The 27,344-nt window shown below is 57.4% G+C and overlaps 1 protein-coding gene across 4 annotated transcripts in view; it reads right to left on the bottom strand.

The window, feature by feature from the left end:
* Positions 1-1,255: 1,255 nt before the first annotated feature.
* The window catches only part of STAT3 (signal transducer and activator of transcription 3), a 37,908-nt gene continuing 11,819 nt past the window's right edge, over positions 1,256-27,344 (bottom strand). For 2 of the 4 annotated variants that reach the window (XM_075059755.1, XM_075059754.1), the window contains 23 exons: positions 16,326-16,471; positions 15,721-15,865; positions 14,400-14,498; positions 13,691-13,786; positions 13,506-13,587; positions 12,716-12,810; positions 11,814-11,965; positions 11,146-11,304; positions 10,911-11,003; positions 9,868-9,927; positions 9,482-9,511; positions 9,274-9,367; positions 9,130-9,177; positions 8,644-8,727; positions 7,652-7,750; positions 6,866-7,001; positions 6,340-6,392; positions 6,166-6,260; positions 5,134-5,273; positions 4,418-4,633; positions 4,142-4,184; positions 3,600-3,712; positions 1,256-3,369 (listed from right to left, as the gene is read on the bottom strand). In XM_075059755.1, the coding sequence (XP_074915856.1) occupies positions 3,314-3,369; positions 3,600-3,712; positions 4,142-4,184; positions 4,418-4,633; positions 5,134-5,273; positions 6,166-6,260; positions 6,340-6,392; positions 6,866-7,001; positions 7,652-7,750; positions 8,644-8,727; positions 9,130-9,177; positions 9,274-9,367; positions 9,482-9,511; positions 9,868-9,927; positions 10,911-11,003; positions 11,146-11,304; positions 11,814-11,965; positions 12,716-12,810; positions 13,506-13,587; positions 13,691-13,786; positions 14,400-14,498; positions 15,721-15,865; positions 16,326-16,453 (2,316 nt within the window). In that variant the 5' untranslated portion in view covers positions 16,454-16,471 and the 3' untranslated portion in view covers positions 1,256-3,313. The remainder of the gene's footprint in view (positions 3,370-3,599; positions 3,713-4,141; positions 4,185-4,417; positions 4,634-5,133; positions 5,274-6,165; positions 6,261-6,339; positions 6,393-6,865; positions 7,002-7,651; positions 7,751-8,643; positions 8,728-9,129; positions 9,178-9,273; positions 9,368-9,481; positions 9,512-9,867; positions 9,928-10,910; positions 11,004-11,145; positions 11,305-11,813; positions 11,966-12,715; positions 12,811-13,505; positions 13,588-13,690; positions 13,787-14,399; positions 14,499-15,720; positions 15,866-16,325; positions 16,472-27,344) is intronic. The other 2 variants (XM_075059756.1, XM_075059757.1) reach the window with 1 other exon arrangement.

The following is a 27,344-nucleotide window of genomic DNA, read 5'->3' as shown; positions in this document are numbered from 1 at the left end:
TCTGGCTCCGGCTCCCTGGGGGCAGAGAGGTAGGAAGAGCCAGTGGCAGGCTGGAAATACACAGGTCTTGCTGGCTGCTGGGCAGACCCACTAGGCAGCAGCCTCCACTCCTCTTCCGTTATTCAAGGAGCCAGGCCTGCCCAGGAACCACAGCATCAGCTGCAGCGGCCAGTTCTGCTATTTCTGTAGGGGGAGAAGCAGCCACAGGAGGGGGTGGGGGGGAGACACACATGCTTCATTTGTCTTGGTGTTTAGCATGCAGCCCAGCCAGCTCCCTGTAACGCAGAGATGAACTAAGCCCAGGCCGCTGGGGCTGACTTGTGGATAAATGCAGAGCACCCCACACTGGAAAACAAGCCTAGCTCTAGATACAGTCATGGGATCTAAGTTAGCTGTTACTACTCCGAGCTCTTAGAGTCACCGTGGAGAGTTCTCTGAAAACAGCCACTCACTGTGCAGCAGCAGCAGCCGCCAAAAAAGCAAATTCTATTAGGAACCAGAAGGCAAGGGCTAGATAAGACAGCATAATGCCTCTCTAACACCGGGGTACGCCCACAGCTTGGCTCCTGTCTGCAGATCTGGTCAACCCATCAGACATTTCTAAGGTATCTTTCTAAAGGTACAGAGAAGGGCAACAAAAATGCTTCCGAGTATGGAGCGGCTTCTATCCAAGGAGAGGCTGAAGGGATGGGAACTGTTCAGCTTGGAAAAGAAACAGCCACAGGGAATACGAGGTCTCTAAAATGACTGGGGTGGAGAAAGTGTTACCCCTTCACAGACCACAAGAACCAGGGGTCAGGCACTGCAAGTAGCAGCAGCAGATTTAAAACAGACAAAAGCAAGTGTCAGGCAATGCCCCCTCACCCAGGGAACTCTGCCAGGGCATGTTGTGAAGGCCACACCGCTAGCAGGGTTCAAAAAAACAAAACAAAACAAAGAACAATGAACTAGATAAATTCATGGACGACAGGTCCCCAAATGGCCACAAGCCACGACGGTCAGGGACACAAGCTCATGCTCCGGGTGTCCCTGACGCCTGTTTACCAGAAGCCAGGACTGGCTGACGGAAAGGATCACTCAAAGTTACTCTGTTCTGGTAATTCCCTTTGAAACAGCAGGCACTGGGCTTTGCCAGCAGCCAGGCTACCGGGCTAGATGAACCATTGTTCTGACCCAGTCTGGCCGTTCTTGCCCCTGGGTTTTGCATTTAACCCGACTGTCTGAGCGACTGCTTCGAGATTAATCCAGCTGGAGCGCAGTCGCTTTAGCACCTTTATTTAGGAGACAGTTAAAGCCTGTAAATACAGCAATAAAATATACAAAAAATAAAATCTTTACAGTATTGAGCATCACTAGGGGATGTACAGGCCGGAGGCGGCTGGATGACGGGAGAAGCCGAGAGGCAGGCGGGGAGGTGGTGGTGGTGGTGGAAGGAGGCAGCTGTTGTGTTAAGAAATAAACCTGCGTCAGCAAACAGCGTTCACCTAGGTCTGCAGTAAAGGGCCAGTCTGGCGAGCGTAAACCCACGCAGCGCACTAGTGCAAAGCACTAGCCCTGTGCGAAGGCTGCCCGTGGTGTAGGGCCTGGAGCAGCAGCTCAGAATAGGCGCTTGCTGCCGCCCCGCCCTGGAGCTTCTCCAGGCTTCTGGGTTAAGAAAAGGAAACACCCACAAGTCTCTGGAAGCCTGGGTTTAGACCACACTGTCAAATGCAGATGGCTCTTGCTCTGCACCCCCGCACCCCTCGCCCACCAGCAGCTCATGTGGATTCAATAGTGTGATCCACTAAGCCTGAGAAATGCAAAGCCCAGCACTTGGTTACGCGTAGAACTGTGTGTAATGGCTTCATACAGTCGCCCTGACTAGCTGCAGGGTGACCCAGGCTCCATGGCAGAGATCCACCTTCTGACCCACAACACTTTGCTGGCCATTTGGCACGTTTCTGGCAGAGGCTAGGAGAGTCGTTAGCTTTCCTCCTGCAGCCCTCACCCCACAAAGCTGGCTGGGGAGGTGGCTGCTGACTCTCCTAGACCATCCAGCCTGCTAGCTTATCGCTGAAAAAACCACCTCAGATTGAAACGAAGGGCAAAGCCCCCTAGGTTTGTCTATCACCTGCCACTGTGTTTCGCTCTCAGCCTGATGGGTCTGCGGGGTTTAAACTCTGGCTGCAGAGTGCCATGGACACTGTTTGATTCAGGGCCCCGAAGGGCCCAGTAGCTGGGGCAGGGATGGGGGTCAGTCGGGTTACACCAGAGAGCAGATCGGTAACCGAGGGTACCCCACTGTCACTGCAGGGACCACCTGGAGGAAGGACCCAGCTGTGTGGGATCAGAGAGCATGGGGACGGCAACAGTGCGTGGATCTGGTCTGCCAGGGAGAGAACTATTGTCTTGCCCTCTGGAGATTGCCCCCTGCAGCCCCCACGCACAGGGCAGGCCAAGTGTCCCTGCAGGCTGATTTCCAGGGGGCTTGCCTGGAGGGGGAGGCGGGCGCCTGGCTTGCTCGTCGCCCATGCTGGGTGTAGCCTGAGCCCTGGCAGATGGGCAGGGAGCTGAATTGCACCATTCACCTCTGACTCCAGCTCAGGGGCCAGGACAGCCGCTCCCCATGTTGGAGACAGATCGGTTGGGCCACCTGTTACCCCAGCACCAGGACTGATATCCCATCCAGCCCAGCCTCCAGCCTTTCCTGGAGGCCAGAACCAAGTGCCTCTCGTGAGGCACAACTATTCTGGGATAGCCTGCCTGTAGGGGGAAGTCGCTTGACAGCCCCTTCGTTCGACACTGACTAGTGCCCGAGGCAGATCAGCCCGGCATGTTCTCCGCACTCCTCACCCCTACGCTGACTAGCTAAAGCTCTTGGTGTTAGGACTGCTGGGTTCCAAGGCTCCTTTCCTGGCTGCCTCAAAGAAACTGCCTGTTCGTTGAAATCCTTGTGGGGATTTGGATGTTAGCACAGGAACGAGCTGGGAAAAGGGCGTCTGGCAGCGCCGCAGGAGGTCTGGAAAGTGCTTCTCATGGATGGAGGCGGCAATCAGATGCTAACAGGCACTTGATCAAGCAGAAAACGTTTGTTATGGAAGGAAATAGAAAAAAGGTTCCCTCTGCCCAGCCCCCCGACACCACCTCCGAGCGCTGGCTGGGTGCTCCGGTTAGACGGCCGCGAGCTGATCGGGACCCCCAGGGCAACGTCTCTCCCCAGGGAGCAGCCCGGGGATGCTCTGGGGCACGGAGCGAACGCATGACCTAGCAGGACGAGGGAACGACGGAGCCGGGAAGTGAGAGTTGTCGAGACGCAGAGCCGGGCGCGTAGCCCTCACATGGGCGAGGCAGCACACTCTGGAGTCAGCTCCATGTCGAAGGTCAGAGACTCTGCAGGAAAACAGGGACGGGGGCCAGTCAGATGAGGGGAGCCCCCAGAGCCAGCTGGACACAACACACCTCTCTCAGCTGGGCAGACACCAGGCTGAGAAAGGGCTAAGGGGAGCCTGGGCTCTCAGAGGGGGCTGGTGCCAGCCCCGGAGTCCCCTGCTGGCTCTAAGTGATCAGAGGCCCCAGATCCTGGGTTTCTATGTCCAGGGGGCCAGGCCCTGCCCACTTACCAAACTGGCCTCCTGCACTGGCCTCCGTTCCCTCGCTGTTATTGCCAAACTGCATGAGCGAGTCCAGCGTGCGCGGGGACATGGGCAGGTCGATGGTGTTGCTGCAGGTCGTTCTGTAGCAGGAGGGGGTGGGAGACAGCACAAGAGAAGCCATGAGAGGCCAAGAGCCGTGTCCATCACTGTGGCCGCGTCAGACGGAGCTGGGCCTGCGTGGAAAGGGGGCTCTGACACAGGAAGGATGGTGTCCTGGGATCAATGCCCAATTCTGTGCCCACTTCCTGGGTGACCCTGTGCCTTTGGGTCCCACTTCCCCAAAATGGGGAGAACCCCCCCTTGCCCCTCCTCCCCACAGGGCTGAGCCGGCAAGTCTCTGAGCTCCCTGGGATGGGGCGTCTCCGTGTGTGTCTGTGCAGAACCCAACAGGGCCAGATCTTGGGCTCGCTGCACCAGAGTCTGGCTCTCAGTTGAGGCATGTCTGTCATGGCCCCTACCGTGCAGCGCGACCCTCTGTTCAGACACTAGCCTCCTCAGGGAACACTTACGGGGTGACGCAGATGAACTTGGTCTTCAGGTACGGCGCAGTGCCTGTGGGGAGAAGAGCAGGTTAGCTGAATGCCCTGCTACTGGGATACCTGGCCAGCTGCAGACAGGCTGGCTTCTCTACCCATGAGCACAGGAAGCATCGAGCCAGGCAGGGAGGCAGCTCCCTGCTATTGTGACACTGGTCGTTACCAGCTGCCGGGTCTCCTCGACACTCCCTCTCTGCAGAGCTCCCGCCAGCCACTGGACAGAGACAGCTGGGGCGGAATGTCAACGACTACCTGAGTCCGTAGCTTCGGGGTGCTCCTGGCTCTCCGGCCGACAGTATTTGCCAAAGGCTTCCTCCTTGGGGATGTCGGGGTACAGGTACACCAGGGGTGAGACCAGGATGTTGGTGGCATCCATGATTTTGTAGCCCATGATGATTTCCGCGAACGACATGCTGTTGAGCTGCTGCTTGGTGTAAGGCTCCACGGACTGGATCTGGGTTTTCCCTGGAGGAGGAGGCAGCGTTTCACATGGGCCCGTTCCTGGCTCACTGGGGAAATGCCCCACAGAACGACCAGGAACAGGGACAGCCCACCCAGCCGTCGCTAGCCAAAGCAGAGCAGCTGCGTAAGAACAGAGGCAGGTTCTGGGCATGGCTGCATGGAGCCCGGGGATCCAGGTTCCGAGGAGATGCAGAACACCCCAGTTCCTGGCAGCACCAGGTGCTCAGCATCCTGGGGCTGGTTGCTACATTCCCACAGCTCATGTGACTGGTTGAGGGGAAGGAGGGGCAGTGTTTAGAGTGCAGGCTGGGGACTCAAAGTGGGGTTCAAGCCCCCCTTTGACCCTGACCGACTCTGTTGGGTGGCAGAGTTGATTGCAGGGCAGGGCAAAGACACGCTAAGATCACAAGCTCCTTGCTCCACAGTAATGGGACTATGCGACTTCCCCCGGCTCAGCGACCGGCCCCGCCTGGACACATGCGCTCCGCCTGCAGGGCGTGTACCGCTGATGTCCTTCTCCACCCAGGTGAAGGTGATGCCTCCCTCCTTGCTGCTCTCGCTGAACCGCAGCAGGAATGTGCCCGGCGGCTTGGTGCTCAGGATGGCCCGCTCCCGCTCCTTGCTGATGAACCCCATGATGTACCTGGCAGAGGGGAGACAGCGCTGAGCCACATGGTGACTGGCTCTATCGCCACCTCCCTCCCCCACCTGAAGAGCCCTGCAGCTGCATGCCAGGGCCCGCGGGTTACTGGCAGAAGGGAGCCTTCGCCCTGCTGCTGCAGACGGTTGCTAGGCGCAGTCCCAGTGGGCCTGAGGACGATCTGAAGCAACTGGGAGAGGAAGTTTCTCCAGGGGCTGATTAGCCCCCGGGTGTTGGCTGAGGCAGATCCATTGAGCACAGCATGGTTCTTCATGCTAGTTGTCACCATGCAGCCAATGCCGTGGCCGGGAGGGAAGGAGGGAGCGGTGATCCAGCCCCCACGTTCATCCTCAGAATGGGTTGCCAGTTTGATACACCAGGGCCACACCCCCAGGGCCAACGGGCCAGCTCACGTGTCCTGAGGGCCTGACGGCGGCGCCAGAGCTTCCCAGCGCTCAGTCCAGAAAAGGATCAGCCGAGCCCTCAGCCTGACCGGCACCGCGCAGACCAGAGATCCCACCCGGCTCCAGCGTCCAGCCCACAGCATGGAGTGGAGCTAGGGCACGTTTCAGAAAGAGACCCCAGTCCTGGTTCAAAGCCTGCACCGTGGCCCTGGCTGAGCTGTTCCCAGGGCCAATGCCCCCCCTCTGCCCCACCAACTAAAGCAAGCGCCCCCCCATTTCTAATCTGCATCAGCTCCTGAAACAGAGTTCAGTAACCGCAAAGGACGCCAGCGTGGCTCAGAGCCCGGGGAGCTCACAGGTGCTGGTGTTAGGGAAAACGCCCCAGGCTTCGGGAGTCACGGACCCCCACAGCTCCTGTCTCTGCCCCTCCGTCCCCTGGGCCCAGGCTCCTGCCCAGCTGCAGGGTCCCAGGGCTTGTGGCCACAGCTCACCCTTCATTCCACAGTGCCAGGATGTATTTCTTCACGAGGTCAATGATGTTGTCCAGCCAGACCCAGAAGGAAAACCCTTTGCCGGCCATGTTTTCCTGTGGAGGAGAGAGAGATACCAGGTCAGTGCAGGCCGAGGAGGAGTGTGGAGCAGGGCTCACCGGGGGCAGCTCTCACCTTGCAGAACTTGGCCCACGTGATCTGGCAGCCAGAGTAGTTGACGCCTGGCCCTAGGGTGGGGACAGAGCAGGTTGTTAGCACTGGAGAGATTTCCTTAACGAACGGCATTTCCTTGGGTCCATGAACGGAGCCCAACCACAGAGCCCCAGGGGATCCCACGGCAGGTGCTGCTGCCACCGTGCTCCCGGCTAGCGAGTCAGGCCAGGAACAAACTCCGCCTCTGCCTTCAGCCTGCGTCACTTGGCATGGACCCTGCCATGCCACTTGAGAGCCACCCGGGCAGGGCAGGCAGGGCTCACCGGGGCCCAGGCCTCCTGCCGAGTTTCACCCCCCCCACACCAACACCCAGCTCACCCTGGCTGGAAGGACGCCAGCCACAAACCCTTCTCTCTTGCACTCGCTGCCTGGGTCCCGAAGCATTGGTACCAGGCTCCCCCTGTCCCAGGGACAGAGCCCACACCCCTCAAGAGAACCCGCCTACCTAAGGGGTTTAGAATCCACAGGCCCGGGCAGGGCAGGTTACCTAGGAGTTTCTCGGCCAGCGTGGTCAGCTGTTCGATGCTGAGACCCCGCTTGGTGGTGGAGGAGAACTGCCAGCTCAGAACCTCAGCCACTTGGTCCCACGTGCCGATCGGGGGCTTGGTGAAGAAGTTCACGTTCTGTGGGAGGAAACGAAACCTCTTGTGGGCGATGCTGACAGAGGCCAGGAAACACACCAGCTTGCAGTGGTCAGCCAACCTGACTCCTCAGCCCCCTTTGACAGGGTACTGTGGGCGAAGGACTGCCATCCCATGGGCAGTAATTCTATCACCTGCACGTGTGATCTCAGGCCGGCAACTGCCTCTTGCCATGACTCAGTTTCCCCTCTTCTCCTCTCTGCCTCGTCTGGGTGGCTGAGAAGCTCTGAGGCAGGGACTGTCTCACTGTCTACATGCAGCACCAGGGCCCCAATCTCAGATCATAGCGGTCCCAATTACAGGGGTTCCTGAGGCTCCAGCCCCCAGGCTGTGGCCTCCAACTACGTGACAGACCTGTGCAGACTCAGCCCTCGCACAAGTGACTCAGCCCTCGCACAGCCATGCACCACACCCAGGCCCAGTGCGCCCACTCGAAGCGCGGCCGACATGCGGCGCAGACTCAGGTTCTGAGGATGTTTCACATGAGTCTGACCTGGAGTGGTCAGGCCCAGGCAGCTCAGCTGGGCAGAGACAGGCGCTCTCAGGGTAGGCCCTCAGGGGGCCCTGCCGAATCTCTTCCACCCAGGGGCCACGTGGCGGGTCGGGCACTGCTGGGCTGGCCGCACACGTACCTTGGGGTTGTTTGTCAACATGTTGTACCACAGGATGGACGCCCAGGCGTTGGGCATCTGGCAGATGTTGGAGATGACCACGACGGGCAGCGAGTGGGTCTAGAGAGATGAGACATGATTGTTTCCTTAGGCCCCTCTGGACACCCTGTCACGGAGTGTGGGGGAGTCCGGCCCTGCACCCCTCTTCCTGGGACCCACAGTGACTCTCAGCCAGCCAGTAAAACGAAGGTTTATTGGACAACAGGAATGCAGGTTACAGCAGAGCTTGGAGGCACAACCAGGACCCCTCAAACTGAGTCCTTCTGGGGGTTCAGGGTGCTTGGATCCCAGCATAGGATTCCCTGAATTCCAATCACCCAGCCCCAAACCGAACTGTCCTTCCTCCAGCTGGCCGATTCCTTTGTCCAGCTTTCCGGGCAAAGGTGCTGACCCCCCTCCCTCCTACCTGGCTCAGGTTACAGGCTTAAAAATCCTGTCTCTCACCTAAAGTCCTCCCCGGCTCTCCCATCCCCCACACAGACAGACCCTACTGCATCACACACCCCCCGCCTGCTCCGGCCCCATCTCCTGGCCCAGACCCTGCAGTGCTCTGCAAGCCGAGTTGTCTGGCTGTGCCCTGCCATGAGTCCAGATGCGAGCGCAATCTCATCTCTAGCACGCTCTCCCTGCTCAAGCTGGCCATCCCCTCTGCCATGAGCGGCTTCACCCAGTGCTAAGGCCACAGCAGCATCCTGGCTCCCTTCGCCCATCTCCTCCTGGGAGCCTTGCGAAGGCCAGCGATCGACGAGAGAGACGTGGCTCTGCCTAATGCTCTGCGTTCCCCCAGGAGGGGCCTTTGCTCCCATAGGCCAGGACAAGCCATTGGAGAAGTGGGCCCTTTATCTGAGGGGGAAGCCGGCAGCACCTTCCCAGCTGGGCTGGGCGAGGCGACCCGCTACTACTCCCGTCAGGGGCAGGAAGCTCCACCCAGCAATGATTCCCACAGGACTCACCTCCAGGTCGATCTTCAGGCCCTGGTGATAGACCTCGGTCTCAAAGGTGATCAGGTGCAGCTCCTCTGTGACAATCAGGGAGGCCTGGGAGGGCGACAGGGCGTTCAGAGGACGCCGGCTTCCCCCGCCCACCTGCGGGCCAGGCGGCCGACAGACCAGGTGCTGCTCTGGGTCACAGAGCCGCATGGGCACCAGTGGGCTGGCACCTGGGCACAGCGAGGCCAGCAGCAGCCTGTTCACCCCAGACGCCCTGCGGGTAGTCGGGCGTGACCCCTTTTGCAGCCCACTGGGGTGCGGCTTTGCCTCCCTGCAGAACATGGTGCACAAAACCTTCCCTACAGATGGTCTGGAGAAGAGAACTCCAGTGAGCTTTGGAGGGGGCACCTAGGGGGAGCTCTCCCAGCCCAAAGGGAGGGGACCAGAGGGGTCTCTTTCAGGGCCCCCCAGGCCACCTCTCCAGCCATGCGCACAGGCTTGGACACTCACGTCACAGTTGGCTCTGCCCCCGTTGCCGCACCTCTGCTCCCGCAGTGTCTGCAAACAGAAGGGACAAGCTAAAGCCCGGACCAGCCAGCCACCGGGCCCCCAGGCCCGCCAGCCAGCCAGCCACCCGGCCAGCCAGCCACCCACCAGGTGCTTGAACTCTGCCGACAGGCTGCCGTTGTTAGATTCCTCCATATTCATGACCTTGGTGTTTGTCCCCAGGATGTTAAACTTCCGGGACCTGGAGGGGGGAGAAGGATGGTTAGGACCCCCCAGAGCCCAGTAACAGCACAGGGGGCAGGACGACAGGCGCATCGGGGGACGGAGAAAGATGAGACATGTTGACTCCACTTACCCCCGGAGCGCGGCAACGTCCCCAGAGTCCCTGCAGAGGAGAGAGAGGCACAGTGTTGGTTCGCTCCGGAGTGGAGGGCACATCCCATTTACACCCCACCACCCAGGTGGGCACCACAGCTCCCAAGGGGCCCTGACTCGGTGCGGATGGTTCACGTGCCCTCTGACCCCAGCACCTCAAGGGCATCCAAACGAGGACCACGTGCAGTGGACATGAAAGCCTCCCCCGTGCCCAGGGCACCGCTTCACCCCACGGAGCCCTTGCTCACGCTGGGTCTCGGCACAGGAGCGGATTCCCCCAGGAGAGGCTGGTGCCTGGGCAGAGCCCGTGGCCTCCACTTGCCCCTTCGTTCAGCGACTGCATCCCGCCCAGAGCGCGACACTCACTTGTCAATGCAGACTTTAATCTTCAGCTGGTAGTTCAGCTCAGGGAACTTGACGAGTAACCTGTCGGAAGGTAGCAGGCGTTTCAGCATGAGCCATTTGGACACCAGAGCAGCCTTCGCTGGTGGCAATGAGCCGAGATCCCAGGAGAATCGCAGGAGGTTTAAGCACCTCTTAGAGCAGCAGAGCCGTGTGCACTTCCCTGGCCACACCGCTGCGCACAATGTGCGGTGCAGCGCCGTGCCCACAAAGGCTCCTCAGCAAAGGCCCAGGGACGTCCTCGTTTCTGGGAGCTCAGAACCCCATTCCCAGGGCACCAGCCCTCATAGCTGCTGTCGGGTGTGCTGGGAGCTGCGGGTGCTCCGAGGATCCAGCTGTTAGCACCCACTGCCCCCTGGCTCCCCCGTGCTCTCAGGGGACAGCTCCCAGCTGGGGCTCTGACCAGGGAAGGGAGTGGTCCCAGCCCATGCGGCGGAACTGGGATCAGTCCTCGGGAGCCCCCGGCTCTCCCCACTCTAGGAGCTCCTATGCCAGCTGCTGGAGGACACCACCGCACTAGGGCCTTTGCCTCCAAACCCAGGGGCTGGGGTCATGCTGCTCTTGCTGCCAAGCGTTGCAATGTTCCAGAGCAGAAAGGTGCCGTGCAGGAAAGGCTGGGCTGGAGGAGACTGGCCATACTGGGAACATGGTGACAGGAGCCAGGCACATCAGCCGGCAGAGGCACCACTTGCCAAGAGATCAGTCAAGGCAGAAACGCCACCAGGAGCCTCCTGCCAGCCCCTACTGCAGGGGCAGAGGAACAAGAACCCGAAGGGGCTCCAGAAACAGAGCAGCTGGTGCTGCGCCAGCAACTGGCCTGCTCCTGCAGCCCCACCACCCAGGGCCAGCCACTCGGGCCGGATTCCCCGCCCTGGCAGCACGGACATTCTCCAACCAAACGGAGGAGCGAAAGGACCCTCCGGGCGCACACTAACAGTGGCCACGCGTTTGCCCTCCCCACCTCAACAGCGGCCCTTGAGTTTCCCCCAGCACAAACCAAGACTCACCTGACTTTGGTGGTGAACTGCACGCCGGTTTTGATGACCAGAGGGCGATCCGGGTGCATGGGCATGCAGGGCTGCCTCTCCACCACGAAGGCGCTGCAGGATGAGAGCACATGGAGCGTCATGCTCAGACACACCCACGCTGCCAGCCTCACCCCTGCGACAGCTGCTCCCAGACGCTCCCAGGCTCAGCGGGAGCAGCCCTTTGTCCTCATGACCCAGGAAGTGCCCACGGTACCTTTTCATTAGATTCCTGAACAGCTCCACAATCCTCTCCTCCAACATGGGCCGGTGCTGGACGATCGGGTCTCCTTTGTAAGAGACTTTCTGCTGCAGCTCCTCTAGCTTCTTGATCTGCTGCCGTGTCTGAAGCTGGGACTCTGCGAGGGATGTGATCCTAGAGGAGGGGGGAAGCCACGTTAGCAAGCTGAGAGCACCTCTCACTAGTTCAGCCAATTACTGTCCTGTGCGCCAGCAATCTGCTGCCAGCAGATGGGGGACTCCTGGCTTGCTGCTCGGTACCTTTCCCCCAGGCTGCAGGAGAACGCTTGAGGCACATACAAGTTTTGCAAAGGAGAATTCTGTAAATTGCTCAGTAGTGGCCTGGGCAGGGCCCTGAGTCTTCACAGCCACCTTGCAAGATCCCACTGGCCAGGACGTATGATTTGATTTGACAGGCAAACCAAACACCCTTAAGTCTTCCGGCAGCCAGGCGGGCTGGTACAAGGCACGTCTGGGCTGGGGAAACACTGGGGACTATTCGGCCAGGTGGGACGAGGGTCCCAGGACAGAGATCCGTTCCTGGTGGTTTGAATTAAAGCCTGCTTGGGACCGAGCAGCACCCAGCCAGCTCTCAGTGGGGAGCACTAATGGGGACAGGCTATTAAGGGGCTCAAGGGTTCTCACCAATTTTCCAGGCGATCCAGGCAGATGTTGGGAGGGCCCCCGATACAGGCGATTTGCTGCCTTCTCTTCCAGTCAGCCAGCTCCTCGTCTGCCAGCGTCTTCTGCACATACTCCATGGCTGACAGCAGCCCGGCCAGTTCGCTCACAATCCCCTAATCAGGGGAAGGAGACGGTCAGGTGTTGCTGGATCCCTCCAGTCCCCGCACGTTCTAGGTCCCTTAGACGGGAGGGCCCCTGCAAGGCACCTGCAGCTCTGCCAGCACCACTGGCTTCTACAGTGGCTCTGTGCACGTGTTCTGTTCTAGCCAGTCCTTATACCAAGCCCCTCACCGTGGTATCTGAGCACCCCGACACTGAATTTAGGGACAGATGTTCAAGTGCTCAGAGCCCAGAGGTGGGGCCAGATTGCCCAGCTCAGCTCCCAACCTGTCAAGCTCCATTGTGGCCATGTGTCATGGTGCCTACATGTGAGCAGAGCCCTTCTGGTGGGGGGTTCTGGCCCCGGGCTGCTCTCCGCACACGGGACGCACCACAAACACACAGCAGCTGGGAAGTTCAGCCTCTGCACACCCTTGGGTGGGGGCTCTTCGCTTTCAAACAGAATTAGCAGAAGTCAGAGCTGGGTAGGTCTGAAAGCACCTGCACTGGGTTAGCGAGATCACACAAAATACGTCTGACGTGCGCACGTGGACAGGACAAGAGCATCCTGCTACGCAGCTCAGCTGCCCTTCGGCACGAGGCCACTTGCTGAAAGAGGCAGGACCTGCCTGCGGTCTTTTCTACCGGTGCCTAAGACAAGACAAAGCCGGTTTGGTGCCCGAGAGGGACCCGCCCGGCCGCTTTGACAAGCGAGGGCATGCGGGGAGAGGGGAGGCCGAGCCGGGGGGCAGAGAGCACTTTACTCTGCGCATTTGGTCCAGCGCGGTCAGCATCTGTTCCAGCTGCTGCATCTTTTGCCGCGTCACGGACTGATTGTTTCCGTTCAAATCCTGCATATCTGGACGGGGAGAAGAGCGAGATACTCACCAAATGCACGCGCCCCAACGTCCCCCCAGCTCCTAGCTTCAACAGTCCCCTGGGCTTTTGGTTTCGACTCTAGGGGCACTGGGGACAGGCTGCCGCACCCCCTGCTTGAAGTGGTTTTCATCATGTGCAGGGTTTACAGTTTGGTTCAATAGCTTTCAGCACCCCCACAAATTGTTCCTACACCCCCATCTGGCCCCCAACACAGGAGTAGCAGACCACCCCCAACCTCTCACGCATTTATCCTCACACCGCTGGTCAGCGCCAGTGCCCCCAGGCAGTAGGGATCCCGAAGCCCAGACAGCAACCGTCACGCTGGGCCAGGATCCCCACTGCACGCGGGGGCTCAGAGGCGATCGTCACACCAGGCTGGGCTCGCCTGAGGCACAGAGCGCGATCCCCACGGCCCGCCTGAGGTGCACAGCGCAATCCCCACAGCCCCTGCCTGAGGCGCACAGACTGAGCGACTGCCCCAAGTCACAGGGAGTCTGTGGCTGAGCCAGGAATAGAACTGGGGTCTCCTGCGTTGCAGGCTGGTGCCCTGTCCTCGTCCTTGCTGGGAGGAATGCCAGGCTGGCCCCCGGCGCTGGGCAGCAATGGCTCAGGACAGGCCTGGCCAGATCACACCTCCCAGCACGTTCCCCACCAGACAGGTGCTTCCCCCTTTACCTCCTTGGCTTTTCAGCGTCTTGTAGTTGAAGTCGAAGTCGTCCTGGAGATTCTCCACCACCTTCATCTTTTGCTCCAGATCCTGCAAGGCCAGGGGTCATTTAGGGACAGAGGCTCAAACACACTCAGCAGGGCCAGGGGTGGGGATTCCCAGGGCTGGTCCCAGGGTAGCTAGGCTGACCTACCTGTACCCGCTTCCTCACATCCTGTAGATGCTGCTCCAGCATCTGCTGCTTCTCTGTCACCACGGCGGCCGTGGGGTGTGACGCCTGCCCCCCTTGCTGCGCAGGGAAACCAAGATGGGCGTTTAGGAGAGTCTGATCATAGAGCCTGCAGAAATACCGTGTGCCCACGGGGGAGTCGCTTGTGCTGCTAGGGAGCTCCTGGAACGACTGGGCAGCTCAGGCACTCTGGCCTCTTGGCTCAGGGCTTTGCAAGCAGATTTGCCTCCCCACCATGAATCGAACCAGCAGCATCGAGTGCTGGGATTGTGGCTGGGGACCCCGGCACTTAGCAGATGCCCCCACCCCACCCTGTCGCTCTCTCTGCCACCCAGCGTGACAACCTGATGTGACGAGAAGAGAAGACAGGTGGATGCACAGACCCGGGGGTGGGGTGACACAGGGCCCTACCTAGCAAACAAGCGACAGCAGCCAAAGGCCCTTTGTTGGTGTCCTGCACTGCTGGAAACTCGCTGCTTTCCACGCACGCTGAGCTAACACGGCCCCCGTCCTGACGGAGCCTGCAAATGGCCCCTCAAATCCCACAGGGCCTTTGGTACCACCTACACCCCACTTCCGCCCAAAGGGTGCATAGGCCTGTTCTACATCAGGGTCAGGGGAGCATCTGGCAGGGAACCGCCTCAGCGAAGAGCTGGAGCCCCCCCGCTCTCACCTGGGCTGCGGTTGCAGCTGTCTGGAGCAAGCGAGATTCTTCCCAGAGACACCGAGCCACAATCCGGGCGATTTCCATTGGCTTTTCCAGGTACCTGCTCTATATGCATTTTCGGAGAGGGGGACAGGAGAAAAACAGAACATCCAGCCAATGTTGAGCAGCTGACGACAATGACAGATTGCCGAGCCTAGGGCACAGGCCAAGCGTTTCAGAGCCGGTCGGGGAACAGTTGAGAAGTTTAACAGGAGCTGGGAATCTCAGCCTGCTAGGCTGAGGTTTTCTCCCTCAAAACAAACCTGCCTAAACCATAGAGTGGATTCGTCTAGTTTTGCAGAGTCCAGCATGAGCTGCCGGTGCCTCCCTGGACACAGATGATCCACAAGTGCGTTGTACAAGCAGTTAGGAGAACCTGCCAAGCTCCCACCCCCCAGTGCCTCAGTTTCCCCAGGAAGTGACCTGGTCACAGAGGGATTCATTGTCAGAGTTGGGACTAGAGCCCAGGAGTCCTGGTCCCCAGTCTCGGTAAGGCCTGGGGCATGCCCCCAGCTGGCCCCCTGGCTGGCTTGAACAAGGCACGGAGGGGCCCAAGTACAAGGGCTGTCAGACAGAAGAGCCAGGTCACTGGGAGGCAGGAGGGTGACTAGCATAGCTACACTGATGCAAACCATCGTGTGGGCAGTTCTGCGATACAGGGGCCACAATGGGGCTTCTGACCCCGCAACGGCCAGGAAAGGGTTAACGAGGCGCTACCCCTGTGCCACTCGTACACATCGGCAATAGGCTTGGAGGGAGGTGTAACGGGGGGAAGCTGGGGGCTGGCTGGGAGGGGGTGCTGAGCTCTGACTTGGAGACAGGCTTGGCTGGGGTCAGGCGCTGACCCAAGACCGCTGTCTTGCTGCCAGAGCCCCGAGGGAAGGCGATGCTGAGGTGGGACTGCTGCTTTGGGGTGGCTACCTGTGACCAGCCCGTTGCTGCTGAGTGAGACGCTGGCCGGGGACGTCTTGCCTGCAGGGGCGAGAGCCCCGTGCAAAGGGCCCAGCAGTGGTTCGTTGTGTGGCTACATGGTGCAGCTAGACAGGGCCTAAAGGCAAGTCGAGCCCATAAGTTTCAGGGGCCCTGAGGTCAAGGAAGCGATCGGAGAACACCCTTGGCAGCCAGTCGGGCCGAGAACCCTGCTGCATCTGAGCACGAGAGACGCCGCCACGTAGGAGAGCGGTGCTAGGTTAAGAGGCTGAGCCCCTCCCTGCCACCCGTGCTACTGACTCCAGAGGCTCTTTGTGGGACCCCCAGATCTGTAGTCCCCCAGTTGCATGGCACCCACCTGCAGGAACTGTTTGATCCTGCGCAGGTTATGCTGGTAGAGGACGTTGGATTCCTGCAGGAAGCGGCTATACTGCTGATCAATCTCCCCCAGCAGGTTGTGGAACACCAGCGTGGCATGGGACTCCTTGCTGGCAGCGTACGCCCTGCCGGGGAGGGACAGCAGAGAGGCAGGATTGAAATAAACCTACAGCACAGATGCAAGGTGGTAGGTAGGAACAGTCCGTGCACCAGCACCAGCCCCACTCTGCTCACCCCACTCTTAGCCCAGGATGACTCCATCAGCTGCATAGGAGCGACTCCCATGAGTACAGTGAGGGCAGGACCAGGCTTCCTGCTGGGACATGACCCCTGGGCACCTAGTTGCCCGGCGAGAGCCCCCTAAGACAGCCCCAGTGAGAGCAAGAGGTGCCATCTGCATGCTTGAGTCGAGTGCTGCAGAAACCTGCTCATCCGTGCGTGCAGGCCTGACTCACTCATGCAGGCAGCCATGCATGCAAATTCTACGCAGCCATTTTTAGGCTGCCACTGACAGCTGGCTCATGACCTGGAGCAGGCAGACAGACACCCCAGCTGCCGCCGGCACGGCACAGCACGAGGACTTACCAGTCCTGGCTTTCGATCCAGGGGGCCAGGAACTGCCTGAGCTCCATGGGGAAGCTGTCGCTATAAAGCTGATGCAGCTGCTCCAGGTACCGCGTGTCCAGCTGCTGCAGCTGATTCCATTGCGCCATCTTGGCTGGCCCTGGAACCTGGCAACACACAGAACCGCATCAGAGAGTAGCAGGGACACATCTTAGTCCACCGGGGAATGACTCCTGCGGGGAGTCTGCAACACGCTCGGACCCACACGGTGGAGGATGCTCCACTGGAGTGACGTGATCACCACCACTGGCCTGTGGGGAGGGTCCCAGTTAGATTTTAACACCACCACCACCACTCCCCACTTTGCCAGGCTCCTCGCTCATCAGGTGGGCCGCCTGGAAGGGTGGCATCTCCAGTGCTTGATCTGAGCCCAAAGCTCAGGTTCCTTTAAGGCTGATGGAAATCCCCTCGGCCACTTCTGAATTCAGCAGAAAGAGAACAGACCTGGTCTTCCCCATTTTCAGAAATGTTCCAGTCTTTGTTATCACCCCTCCCCCCACAGGAGACAAAAATAACTCCCCTGAAATGCCACAGGGCAGCCTGCACTGAGTGCCTGCCCTGCGCACGGAGGCATTGCCAGAAGTGTTTCTATGAATCCTGTGCGTGCCTCAGTTTCCCCAATTTGCATTGCTGGGGGGTGGGGGGGAGAAGAGGGTGATGTCTGCTCTCAGGGCAGACTAACAGACTTTGCTGTCTGCCCAGAGTGAGTCATTTTGAAACAGGCTGAAACTGAACCAGATCAGCAAGGGGTCCAGAGAACTAAGGACTCATGGCTCCCACTCTGAGCAAGGAAGCTGAGCAGAGACCCCAGGTGGAGAACAAAAGGTGAGGGGGGAGGGGAAGATAAGCCTTGGCTCTGGAAGGAGCCTGAAGATGCTTCACGACAGCTTGGCTGGTGAATTGCTCTGGGTGGACCAGAATGGACTCTGCTTTACCCTCCATTTCTCTGAGCTAACCTAAGACAGCCGGACCGCAGCACTGCAAGTCCCCAGATAGGATTTGCAAACCAGGATTTCTGAGGTGTTGCTGCAAATACCTGCTGAGGCACCTGCGGGCTGGGAGTCTGCTTCAGGGGGCTTGCTGAGCAGAACTCACAGGGCAAAGCAGGGGGGCTCCAGCCCAGTGTGGCCTGTCCTGAAGGTAGAGGGCCCCCCGGGGGGCTGGCACACTGAGGGGGGTCTCCAAGAGCCTGATCAAAAGCTGGGGTGTAGCTCCAGGGCACCAGGACTAGCTGCTATGGGCTGGATAAAAGGCTAGCAGGAACAGCCTGCTGGCTTCTTGGATGCTCACAGAAAGGTTCCATGCAAAACTCAGCAGGACAAGTTGAAGGAATGAAAGCTGGCCAGAGGTAGGACCAAGTGCTCTGACTAGGGGATTTAGAGATGCCTCAGGAATAACAGACAAACCCGATGACCCGAATCTCAGGCCTATCTTCTGACCCATCGGCCCTAGGGTACATCTGCAGCTGGAAAGAAACTTGGTCTAGAATGAGCTGCCAGAGTGAACAGATCTCCTGTCATAATTCACCCTGGTGCAGAGTCAGCCCATGCTCCCCTCTCATCCCTTCCTGCATAGGCCCATGCCACCCCCCCCTCCGCAGGAGTGAAATTCACCCTGCGACATGGGGGCCTCGCACATGCTGGTTTTCAGGAGCTCGATGCCATGGCACAAGCCACAGGCATCACTCTCCGGTCCCTGGTGGCAGACACACCCGGCTAGCGTTCTCTCACTGACAGCCTGGCTCGGATCAGTGCTGAGGTTAGAGGTTAAAGAGGGCAAAGTGATGAGAAAATGAGAGGTTAGAGCATCCTGTTAGGGCACCTCTGCTGCCCCCCTCCTTTTTGCTGCCAGGACACAACTGCACCTCTTTGTCCACCCGCCCACTAGCAACAGGGAAGGGCATTAACAGGGGCAGCTCCCAGGCATTTGCTTAGGGTTAGTTTGATACCACTGAGCGCCAGACCCCAGGATATCGATTTTCCAGTGAGGTCCCTAAGACCCACTACACATCCCATCCACAGGGGTCTTCGGGGCTCCGTTCAAGAGCCCCTGGCCTTTTGCTCTGCCCACCTGCCCCTTTTCCAGTCTTCTTGTTAGCACAACAGCTGTTTCTCTGGGCAGCTGGAGCGTTCCCCCCTCCGAGTACGCTGGGCTGGCCAGAGAAAGAGACCATTTCAGTTCATCAACACAGAAACCAAAAGTGCAAGTCTCCTGGGTGAGCCATTTCCTACATGCAATAAAACGGTTTCTGCCTTGGGCCAGAGCCAAGCACCTCTTGAGAAATCGCTGGTTTCAATAACAATCACTGAGTTGTATCCCCAGCCACTGACACGGCCCAGGATCCGGCAGGCAGCCCCATTCCATTCAGCTCGTGCTCGCCCTTAGAATGGGAAAGGTGACTATTTCATACCTTCTACTTACCTGGGGGTGGGGTGGAAGGAAGATCTTTTCTTTGGTGAGTGGCTAAGTATGGCCGTGGTAGATGTCTGTTTATTAAAGCATGAACAAGCCACAGGAAGCACCTTAACTGCGACTCCTGCTGCTGAATGGCAGCCAGCCAGTTATCAGTGCTGATAACACAACAGAAGAGTACGCCTGCTCCCTTCGTAACATGACCCACCGCCTCTCCCGTACAGCTAGGGCCCCCGCGGGGAACGTCATGTCCCAGCTGCCACCAGACACCGGATCTGCCCAGACACCAACCCTGGCACAACCGAGTCGAACATGCTCCTCGGGGAGAGGACCAGGAGGATGCAGGCAGACACGGGAGTTCGCGTTTCCAGGACGTGGAACAGAACGGCCGCAGCTTTCAGTTAGGAGCCTCGATAGGCAGTAGATCCCAACTGACTTCCATGGACATGCAATGCTTCTGGGGAAAGTCATCCACGTGTTAGGTGCCTCACTGTCAGCTCCTGGTTCAGCAGAGCCCTCAAGCATGTGCTTGGTGCCCCCTCATTTCATGGGGGTGGCTCGGCCCAGGACAAAGCGCTTGGTGCCGTCCCCCCCGTTTCCCGGGGGTGGCTTGGCCCAGGACAAGGCGCTTGGCTGAGCGGGGTGGGACTGCTCACCTTTCTGGGCGAGGCACGTGCCTCAGGGACCCCTCGGGCTCCCGCTCAGCAAAGCTGCTCTTGGATTCCTACCTGCAGCTGAAGGTCAGGATGGGCCACTGCACTGGAGCCAAGACCTGACGGATTTGCACCCCATGCAGCCCCTCTATGTTCGGCATCAGAGGACAATACCCAGTGGCTTGGGATTCTCAGGACAAACTCTGTTCCTGTCACAGCCTTGGTGTATGCAAAGGAAGAGGGAACCCTGAACCACAGACCAAAACCACATCACTTGGGAATTGAAGAGAGACGCTGGGCAGACAGTGGGTGTGTGTTGTCCTCAGGAAGATCCCGTCCCCCCCCGCCCGTAAACCCACCAGCGCCCCTCACGACATTACACGGCTTGTCGGCTTTCCCCGGACGTACAGTAACACCAGGGTGAGTGACTCCCGGCGAGCAGAGCGCCACCGTCTCCTCTTGCGACCTGAGATGGCCACCGAGCACGAAGATGAGTAGTACAGAAACAAACAGCTCAGAGCACCGATAACCCAGCTCCATCTGTCACAAGTGCTGAAGAATTTCAGGTTCTAACCCTCTCCATCTCCCTGCCTGCAAAGGTTTAATTCCCCCACCTGTCTCTGCACTGGTGTTAGCCAAACTAGCAAGCCTCTGAGCTCAGGTTGGCCATGGAGAGACTGAGAAGACAGGTCGGCACACAACACAATATCCACACAACCTGGACCCAACGGGGGAAACTCAGCCCTGGGCAGCGGGGCAGTTCCAGGGCCACATGCCAGGTTAGTGGGATTTCTGTGGTGCACAGGCCTGTTGCTAGCTCTGTGCACAGGGTGAGCTTCCCCCCAGCGGAGCACATAGGACACCCCTGAAGCAATTCTGAAGAGCCACAGACATGCAGCCTAGCCCATGTGCTGCACCACGCCCCTCAGAGCCAAACCCTGAGGCAAGATACTGACATTTAAATGGGTATGGCCCCAATTCAGCAAAGTACTTAACCACATGCCTAGCTATAAGCACACAAGCTGCTCAAAGTATTGGCTGAATCGGGACTCAAGCTCCTCGCGTCTGATCCTGTAGACTTCACACAGCTTCAGCGGGAGTCATGTCTGCCTGAGGCTATGGGATCACGGAGCCGTAGGAATCCTTGGTTTAGAAGGCAGTGCTCTGCAGCTGAGCCCTTTGCGCCAACCAGTACTTACATTGCACCCCTAGTCCCCCACCCCACCCACTTCCTCAGCACATTGCACAAGACTTCCCAGCACTTCGAAACGAGGAGTGACCCCACCAGGCAGAAGAGTCTGGCAATGGAGCGCTCGTCCATTCAGCTCCCACACTGCTGCCATTGCCATGCAAATCTCCCTAGAGTGAAGCTAACCCCAAACTATCCCCTGTGTGAGGGGATGTTTTCGGCAAGACCTGACTCTCTCCATGCAACACAGAACATTTCCAGTAGGCTCCCTACCTTCGCCTGGAGCCACCAGTTACAGGACTTCAGCAGGATGCCAACACACCCTGTCCCCAAAGCAAACTCTACTTTGATTCTCGGCTCTGGTTTCCCTCCAGAACCAGTGCAAGGAATGAGCTACACTCGACTTCCAGTAAGTGCGGGAGGCGGGGACTGCCAGGAACCACAGCAGAAACAAGGAAGAAATAACTCTTGGGTTTATTCCATGTGTGTCAATGGGAATCAAATGAAAACTAGCAGGGGAAACCGTGGCTTGTTCACCGGACAATCTGCCACTCTGTGAAGGTGTGAGCAAATTCAGTCCCCACTAAAGGTCAGCTGAGCACAGCCAGCCACCACTAAAATTCAGCTGAGTAAACCTCCTCAGGGTAATTTTGCTTTTAAACCAGCGTGTTAGCCTGTGAAGTGTCAGGGTGAGATCTGAAAATCGCATGCTGTGTCGGTTCAGTATCTCAGGCCAGAAATGGGCAGGGGGGAGGGGGGAAGAGACAGCGGCAGATGGGTTGGCATTGCAATAACTGGAGTTCAGTCTCCCTGTGACAGGCCAGGGGCAGAGTGAGGAGCAATGCGGGGGTCACAGCCAGGAGAACAGCGGACCATTCCCTCGCTCGCTGGGCTTACACTGTGGTAACCCGACTGACTTCCACGGGGTCATTCCCACTCCGTGCCAGAGGGCAGCCAGGTCCTACGGCTTCAGTGACAGTAAATAACTGCAGGGAAAGCCCAGGTAACCCCACATGAAAGCAATCTGAGCAAATATTACAGGAGAAGCTGACAGTTGGGAAAGCCTGATTTTGGGGGTGGGTGGGTAAGAGGTTGTAGGACGCATCAGAAATCCCATCACATGCCGAAAAAATCCCATCACTTGTCACCCTCCAAGAGTCACTGGAGTTAGAGATGGGGAAACCCCTCAGCAGTTCAGGGTGGATTTCTGCAAGCCTTTAAGTTCAGAGCCAGCTTCGATGCCTGCAGGCAAAGGAGTACCTCAGTGGGATGAGGAAGCACAAATCACACACATCAGACCAGAGTGAGAACAGCTGCTTTTCTCTGCTTCTGTTTTAGCAGCAGTCAAAGGCCTCAATCTGGAGAGAGAGAAACTTACCAAAGCTGCAGTTTCACAGTAATCGGACTGTTTTCCCTTCTCTGCCTACTAGGGCGCAGGACCCTGCAGACAGTCATGTGCTGATCAGCAAAATGCTGCAGACTTGCAATGCTCAGCACCTCGGAGCCCAACACGGGTCAAACAGCAGCATCCAGAACATGAAGCTACTTGGGAAAGTTTACCCCTAATGACCTGCCCACAACTCGTCTGTGGCCAAGCCCTGAGGCCTGATCCTTGAACAAGTAAAACAAAACAGCTGAACATTGTGCATGTAATAAAACCCAAACTGAGCTCTTACGAAGAACAGGAATCTAGAGAGCACACCATATCTCTTATGCGCCTCTGCAGCACTGAGAGACTGCAGCCCAAGCTGGGGAAAGGCTCTGCAAACTAGTCTGTCCTCATACTGCAAGTGGGGCACCCTGGAGCTGATGTTGCCAGCTTCAGAAAGCCCCGAGATCATCTCCTATTAGCCTTACAATGCTGCCAAACTAAAACGGCTCAAAACCTGATGGAGCAGCTGCTTTTTTTCAGCTCACTACGGATGAAATTAGCAACAGCATGAAGCCTAGAAAACCAATTTCACCCCCAGATCTCAGACTGCTTCCCAACAGAGAGCTCACAGTGAAGCTGGGAAGAGAGGGTTCATCCCAAAGGGTGCTGACAAAAAGCCAAAACCTGCTACGCTCTGGCTCCCCCCGACCCCAGCCAGCCAAACCCAGGATGCCAGCAGTATCTTCCCTCTGAAAAGGCCAGAAGTGCTTGGAGGGACCAATCTGCTGCTTGCTGGAGTCAATGGACGGTCTCCTCTTAGCATCGATGGGCTTTGCATCGGCCCTTCTATGCCCATGGCCTGTGCCCCAAGTCTGCCATGCTTCCCTGAGACAGGCTGCTGCTCCCTCAGAGCCTCAGCCCAGACTAATCTCTCCTGCGGGTGCTGGGTCCTCCAGGTGCTCAGGGACTCGAAGCTTTAGCTGTTGTATAAGCAGGCAGAGACTTCCCTTGGCACACAGTCATAGCAACTTCCACAGGGCCACCCTATATCCCACACATTCCTCTCAGGCCAGCAGCCTGGCCCATCTCCACCAAGACAACCTGCAGCTCAATCTGGGCTTCCCTGGGGCAGGCTGGCTCCTTGCAGGCAAAAGCCCCCGCTTCAGACCCAGCCCCGCCCCACTGTCTTCTTCCTCCACCTGCTGGCCAGTGCCTGGGCTCCTGACCCTTTCTTCCCACCTCTGCCCACACTCTCCCCTGGGTGCTCCCCCATGTGCACGCCTGCCTCTGAGCCCCTCTGGAGCACAGCAACTCCCTTCTGTGCAGATGCCAGAACTCCCCCACCCCCACACACATGCTCAGAAAGCTACTGTCTTCCCAGACATGCAAGCTGCAGCAAAGCCCACAGCAGACTGATACGACTGGGCTGGCTGCATGGCTCTGACCACCCTGATGCTGTCAGCCCTCTGGAAGAATCCCTCAGGGGAGATACAGGCAGAGGATCCTGCTGCTGGGAGCTCTGGGCCAGGTCAGACTGCAGTGGCTTTCAGCATTGTTATTAGCCGCACTTAAACTTGAAATGCACCAGAGTGTGGGCGTGACATTCCTCGGCTTGCATGTTGCTTCCAGAGCCTCAAGCAGCACCAGGCAGGTACCGGTCCCAGAAAGAGATCAGCCCCCTGGATTTACAGCTGCACCCATCAGTGTCCCCTAGTAGCCGCCGCCAGCTCGAAGAGGTGTTTGCACAGCCTCCCCACCCATTCACACTCCTGCAGAGCATCCCCGGGATACTCACTGCCATTGGATGGGGTGGGAAACAAGACTGGAGAAATACAGAGCAGCCAGNTCAGTATATTAATTTTATGTCCAGATGGGTCTCCGTATCTCTATTCCTGAAACTTATTTTAAGAAATTCAATAATATTTTCAGAACATTCCTCTAAGGTGCAAGTAAGAAATCTAGACTAGCTCTGAACAAATTGCAGCACCCTCTGTAGCCTCACTGGTCCAGGGACAACAGCCTGCCCGAATGGAGATTTCGGGCACTTGGATTCTCTGAAGTGTCTTTATAGCATTACAGAACACCCTCCTCTCTCCGCCATGAATGGCTCCCAGGCACAGGTGGGGAGAATCTGGAGCACTCCTCACTCCCTCTGGACCAGGGACAGGCAACCTATGGCACATGTGCCAAAGGCAGCATGCGAGCTGATTTTCAGTGGCACTCACACTGCCGGGTCCTGGCCAGCGATCCAGGGGGCTCTGCATTTTAATTTAATTTTAAATGAAGCTTCTTAAACACTTTAAAAACCTTATTTACTTTACATACAACAATAGTTTAGTTGTATATTATAGACTCTTACAAAGAGACCTTCTAAAAACATTAACATGTATTACTGGCACACGAAACCTTAAATCTGAGTGAATCAAAGAAAACTCGGCCCAGCACTTCTGAAAGGTTGCCCACCCCTGGTCTAGACTTTGTTGCTTGTTTTGGTTCTAAGTGGTAGGTCCTGAGATCACCCGAATTCCGATCTCGACCACGGCACAGGTTGCAATGTTACTCAGCACAGAATTGGGGGATGTCTAGACACAGAGGGGCAGTGCGAACGTGCACCCGGAACACCTTCCAGGAGACCGCAGAACGCGGCAGGGGCCTTGCCGCAGGGAAACACAAACCCAGCTTCCAGCGCAGCTAAACCTATGCCCCGCCGCGTCTTTCATAAAGATCATTTGAAACTACTCAGATGACGGCTGGAGAGCAGTTGTGTGCACGGCTCGGGGTGTGGGCAGCCCGAAACCAAGATCCCTGGGCTACTGTATGGCACTGACATTCTGACCAAGTCAGCCACGGCTCACTTCCGGGAACAGTTCCTGTACTGGGCGCCAAACCAATCTGAGCTTCTGTTCATGCATGCGAAATGCTTCTGAGTTCCCACGGCAAGAGAGAAGCAGGCCCGGCTGCAGAGAACAGCTTCCAGGAGCAGGCCCCACACACACACTCTAAATCAACCCCTTGGCCACAAGACCCGCAGGTGCTGACAGGAGCCAGGAATAGTAAATCACTCCGGAAAGCTAGGGCCTGAACATGCCTCAGCTCCAAGGAGGGTGAGTGGGGAATACTGGACAGGGTGCAGCAGGTCACCCTGCCCCTCCCCACACACTTGCCTGTCTGTCCCACCTACTGCCCACATCCTGCCTCTTGTCAACTGCCAGCACAGCAGGGGCCCTTGCGGCTGGAGCCTCTGGGGCTGCCACCATCCAAATGGTCAGTCACAAGAACCTCTCCAGGTGAATATGCAGAGTTAAACTCCTCTGCCCAGGCTGCGTAGGGCTCAGCTCCTGCGGCCACGCACTACAAGGCCTTCGTCTGCAGCCAGGTTAAAAGAGCACCCGAGTAGCAGCCATGAGCTGAGAAGCAGGAAGTCACATCCTCCCATTCCATCTAAATTACATTAAAACACTGTAATATCAAGCTGTGATGAACTGGGGCTGTTCTTAATGTTCCCTCCAAATACTGGGGGGGGCCTTAATTCCTGGCCAACCCTCTGTCGCCTGGCAACTAATGGCCAGGCCCTCCCCCCTCCCCCCCGCAAGGGGATGCGAAAGGTGTGGGAGAACAAAGAGGCCGGGTGACCTCCTGGCCCAGGACAGACCGACCAGAGAGGAGGGGCTGGAGGGGGTTTCAGTCTGGAGCTGGCTGGGGATGAGGAGTGAAGTGCAGACATGGGGGTCTGGCTCACTGACCCCCATAATGGACCCGGCCGAGGGATCTGGTTCGCTGTACCTACAAGCTCTGTTTTAGACCCTGTTCCTGCCATTGAATAAACCTCTGTGTTACTGGCTGGCTGAGAGTCACGTCTGACTGCAAAGTGGGGGTGCAGGACCCTGTGGCTTCCCCAAGACCCCGCTGGGGTGGGCTCACTGTTGGAAGCGCACGGAGGGGCAGAGGATGCTGAATGCTCCAAGGAGAGACCCAGGAGGTGAAGACGTGTGAGCTTCTTGCCCTGAAAACAGTCTGCTCCAAGGGAGAGGCAACTCCACAAAGTCCTGACTAGCTTTGTGGGGAGCAGTTCCAGAGCATTGCCCAGGGACTCTGTGACACAGGCTGTTAAGGAGACCCTGTCCTAATGGTCCCCACTATCACCAGATAATGAAACAGATCTTATGATGGCTAAAGAAAAAACTTAGTTTGATAAAATCCTGTCGGTCAAGAAACCACTTATCGATAGTTGGGGTTGTGAAATCCTCATTTCTGTGTTGTTTTGTCATTATGGGCCCCACTTCCCTACTGCTTATCCACATGGTCTCTGTCTGGTTCTTTCATTGTTTCTGTGTGTTACATAATTAATTTTGCTAGCTGTAAATTAATTAAGGTGGTGGGATAGGATTGGTTAGAGAGTTTTGTTACACTACGTTAGGATTAAGAATGAGGAATCTTTGTGGCACCTTAGAGGCTAAGACATTTATTTGGGCATGAGCTTTTGTGGGATGCATGGAGTGGAAAATACAGCACGAAGATATATACACAGAGAACTGTATTTTCCACTCCATGCATCCGATGAAGTGGGTTTTAGCCCACGAAACCTTATGCCCAAATAAATGTCTTAGTCTCTAAGGTGCCACAAGGACTTCTCATTCTTTTTGCTGATACAGACTAACATGGCTCCCACTCTGAAACCTGTTAGGGTTGGATAGTACAATTTTAGCACAAAGGACTGGTTAAGGTACAGCTAAAAAGAATGCAAATTTCACCATATAAACTGGAGTCCAAAAGGAAGTTCTTTGGGAACCAACTCCAGGACAGCCCCACAATCAGAGCTGCCAGACCTCAACTCTCTGCCAATGACACTGGGCAGAAACTGGAGTCCCCCAGATGACCCGTTCCTGACGGGCCATCAAGAAAAGTTCATCAGTCTTCTTGGGAGTGGTGACCATTGTATGTGTAGCGTGTGCCGTCTGTTTTTGGTGACTGTTAATAGAGGTTATGTAGTACTGTCATAAACAGATAGCTAAGGGTTAATGTTTCTTTTACCTGTAAAGGGTTAACAAAGGGAACCACACACCTGACCAGAGGACCAATCAGGAAACTGGATTTTTCAAAACCCAGGGAGGGAATGTTTTGTGTCTGTGCTCTCTCGGCTATGAGAGGGTTTTCTATCTCCAGTCTCTTCGGATCACAACTTCCATCCCGTAGTGTTTCTCAGCAAGAAACTGTCTGAGAGGGAAAGTCACTGGTCAGTCAGTGAAAAGGAATGCTATGCCATTGTGTACGCCCTGGAAAAGCTACGCCCATACGTTTGGGGACGGCGGTTCCAGCTACAAACTGACCATGCTGCGCTAAAGTGGCTTCATACA

Source organism: Chelonoidis abingdonii, chromosome 21 (assembly GCF_003597395.2).
Source record: "Chelonoidis abingdonii isolate Lonesome George chromosome 21, CheloAbing_2.0, whole genome shotgun sequence".
NCBI lineage: Eukaryota > Metazoa > Chordata > Testudines > Testudinidae > Chelonoidis > Chelonoidis abingdonii.
This window is presented reverse-complemented; position numbering and strand designations above follow the sequence as displayed.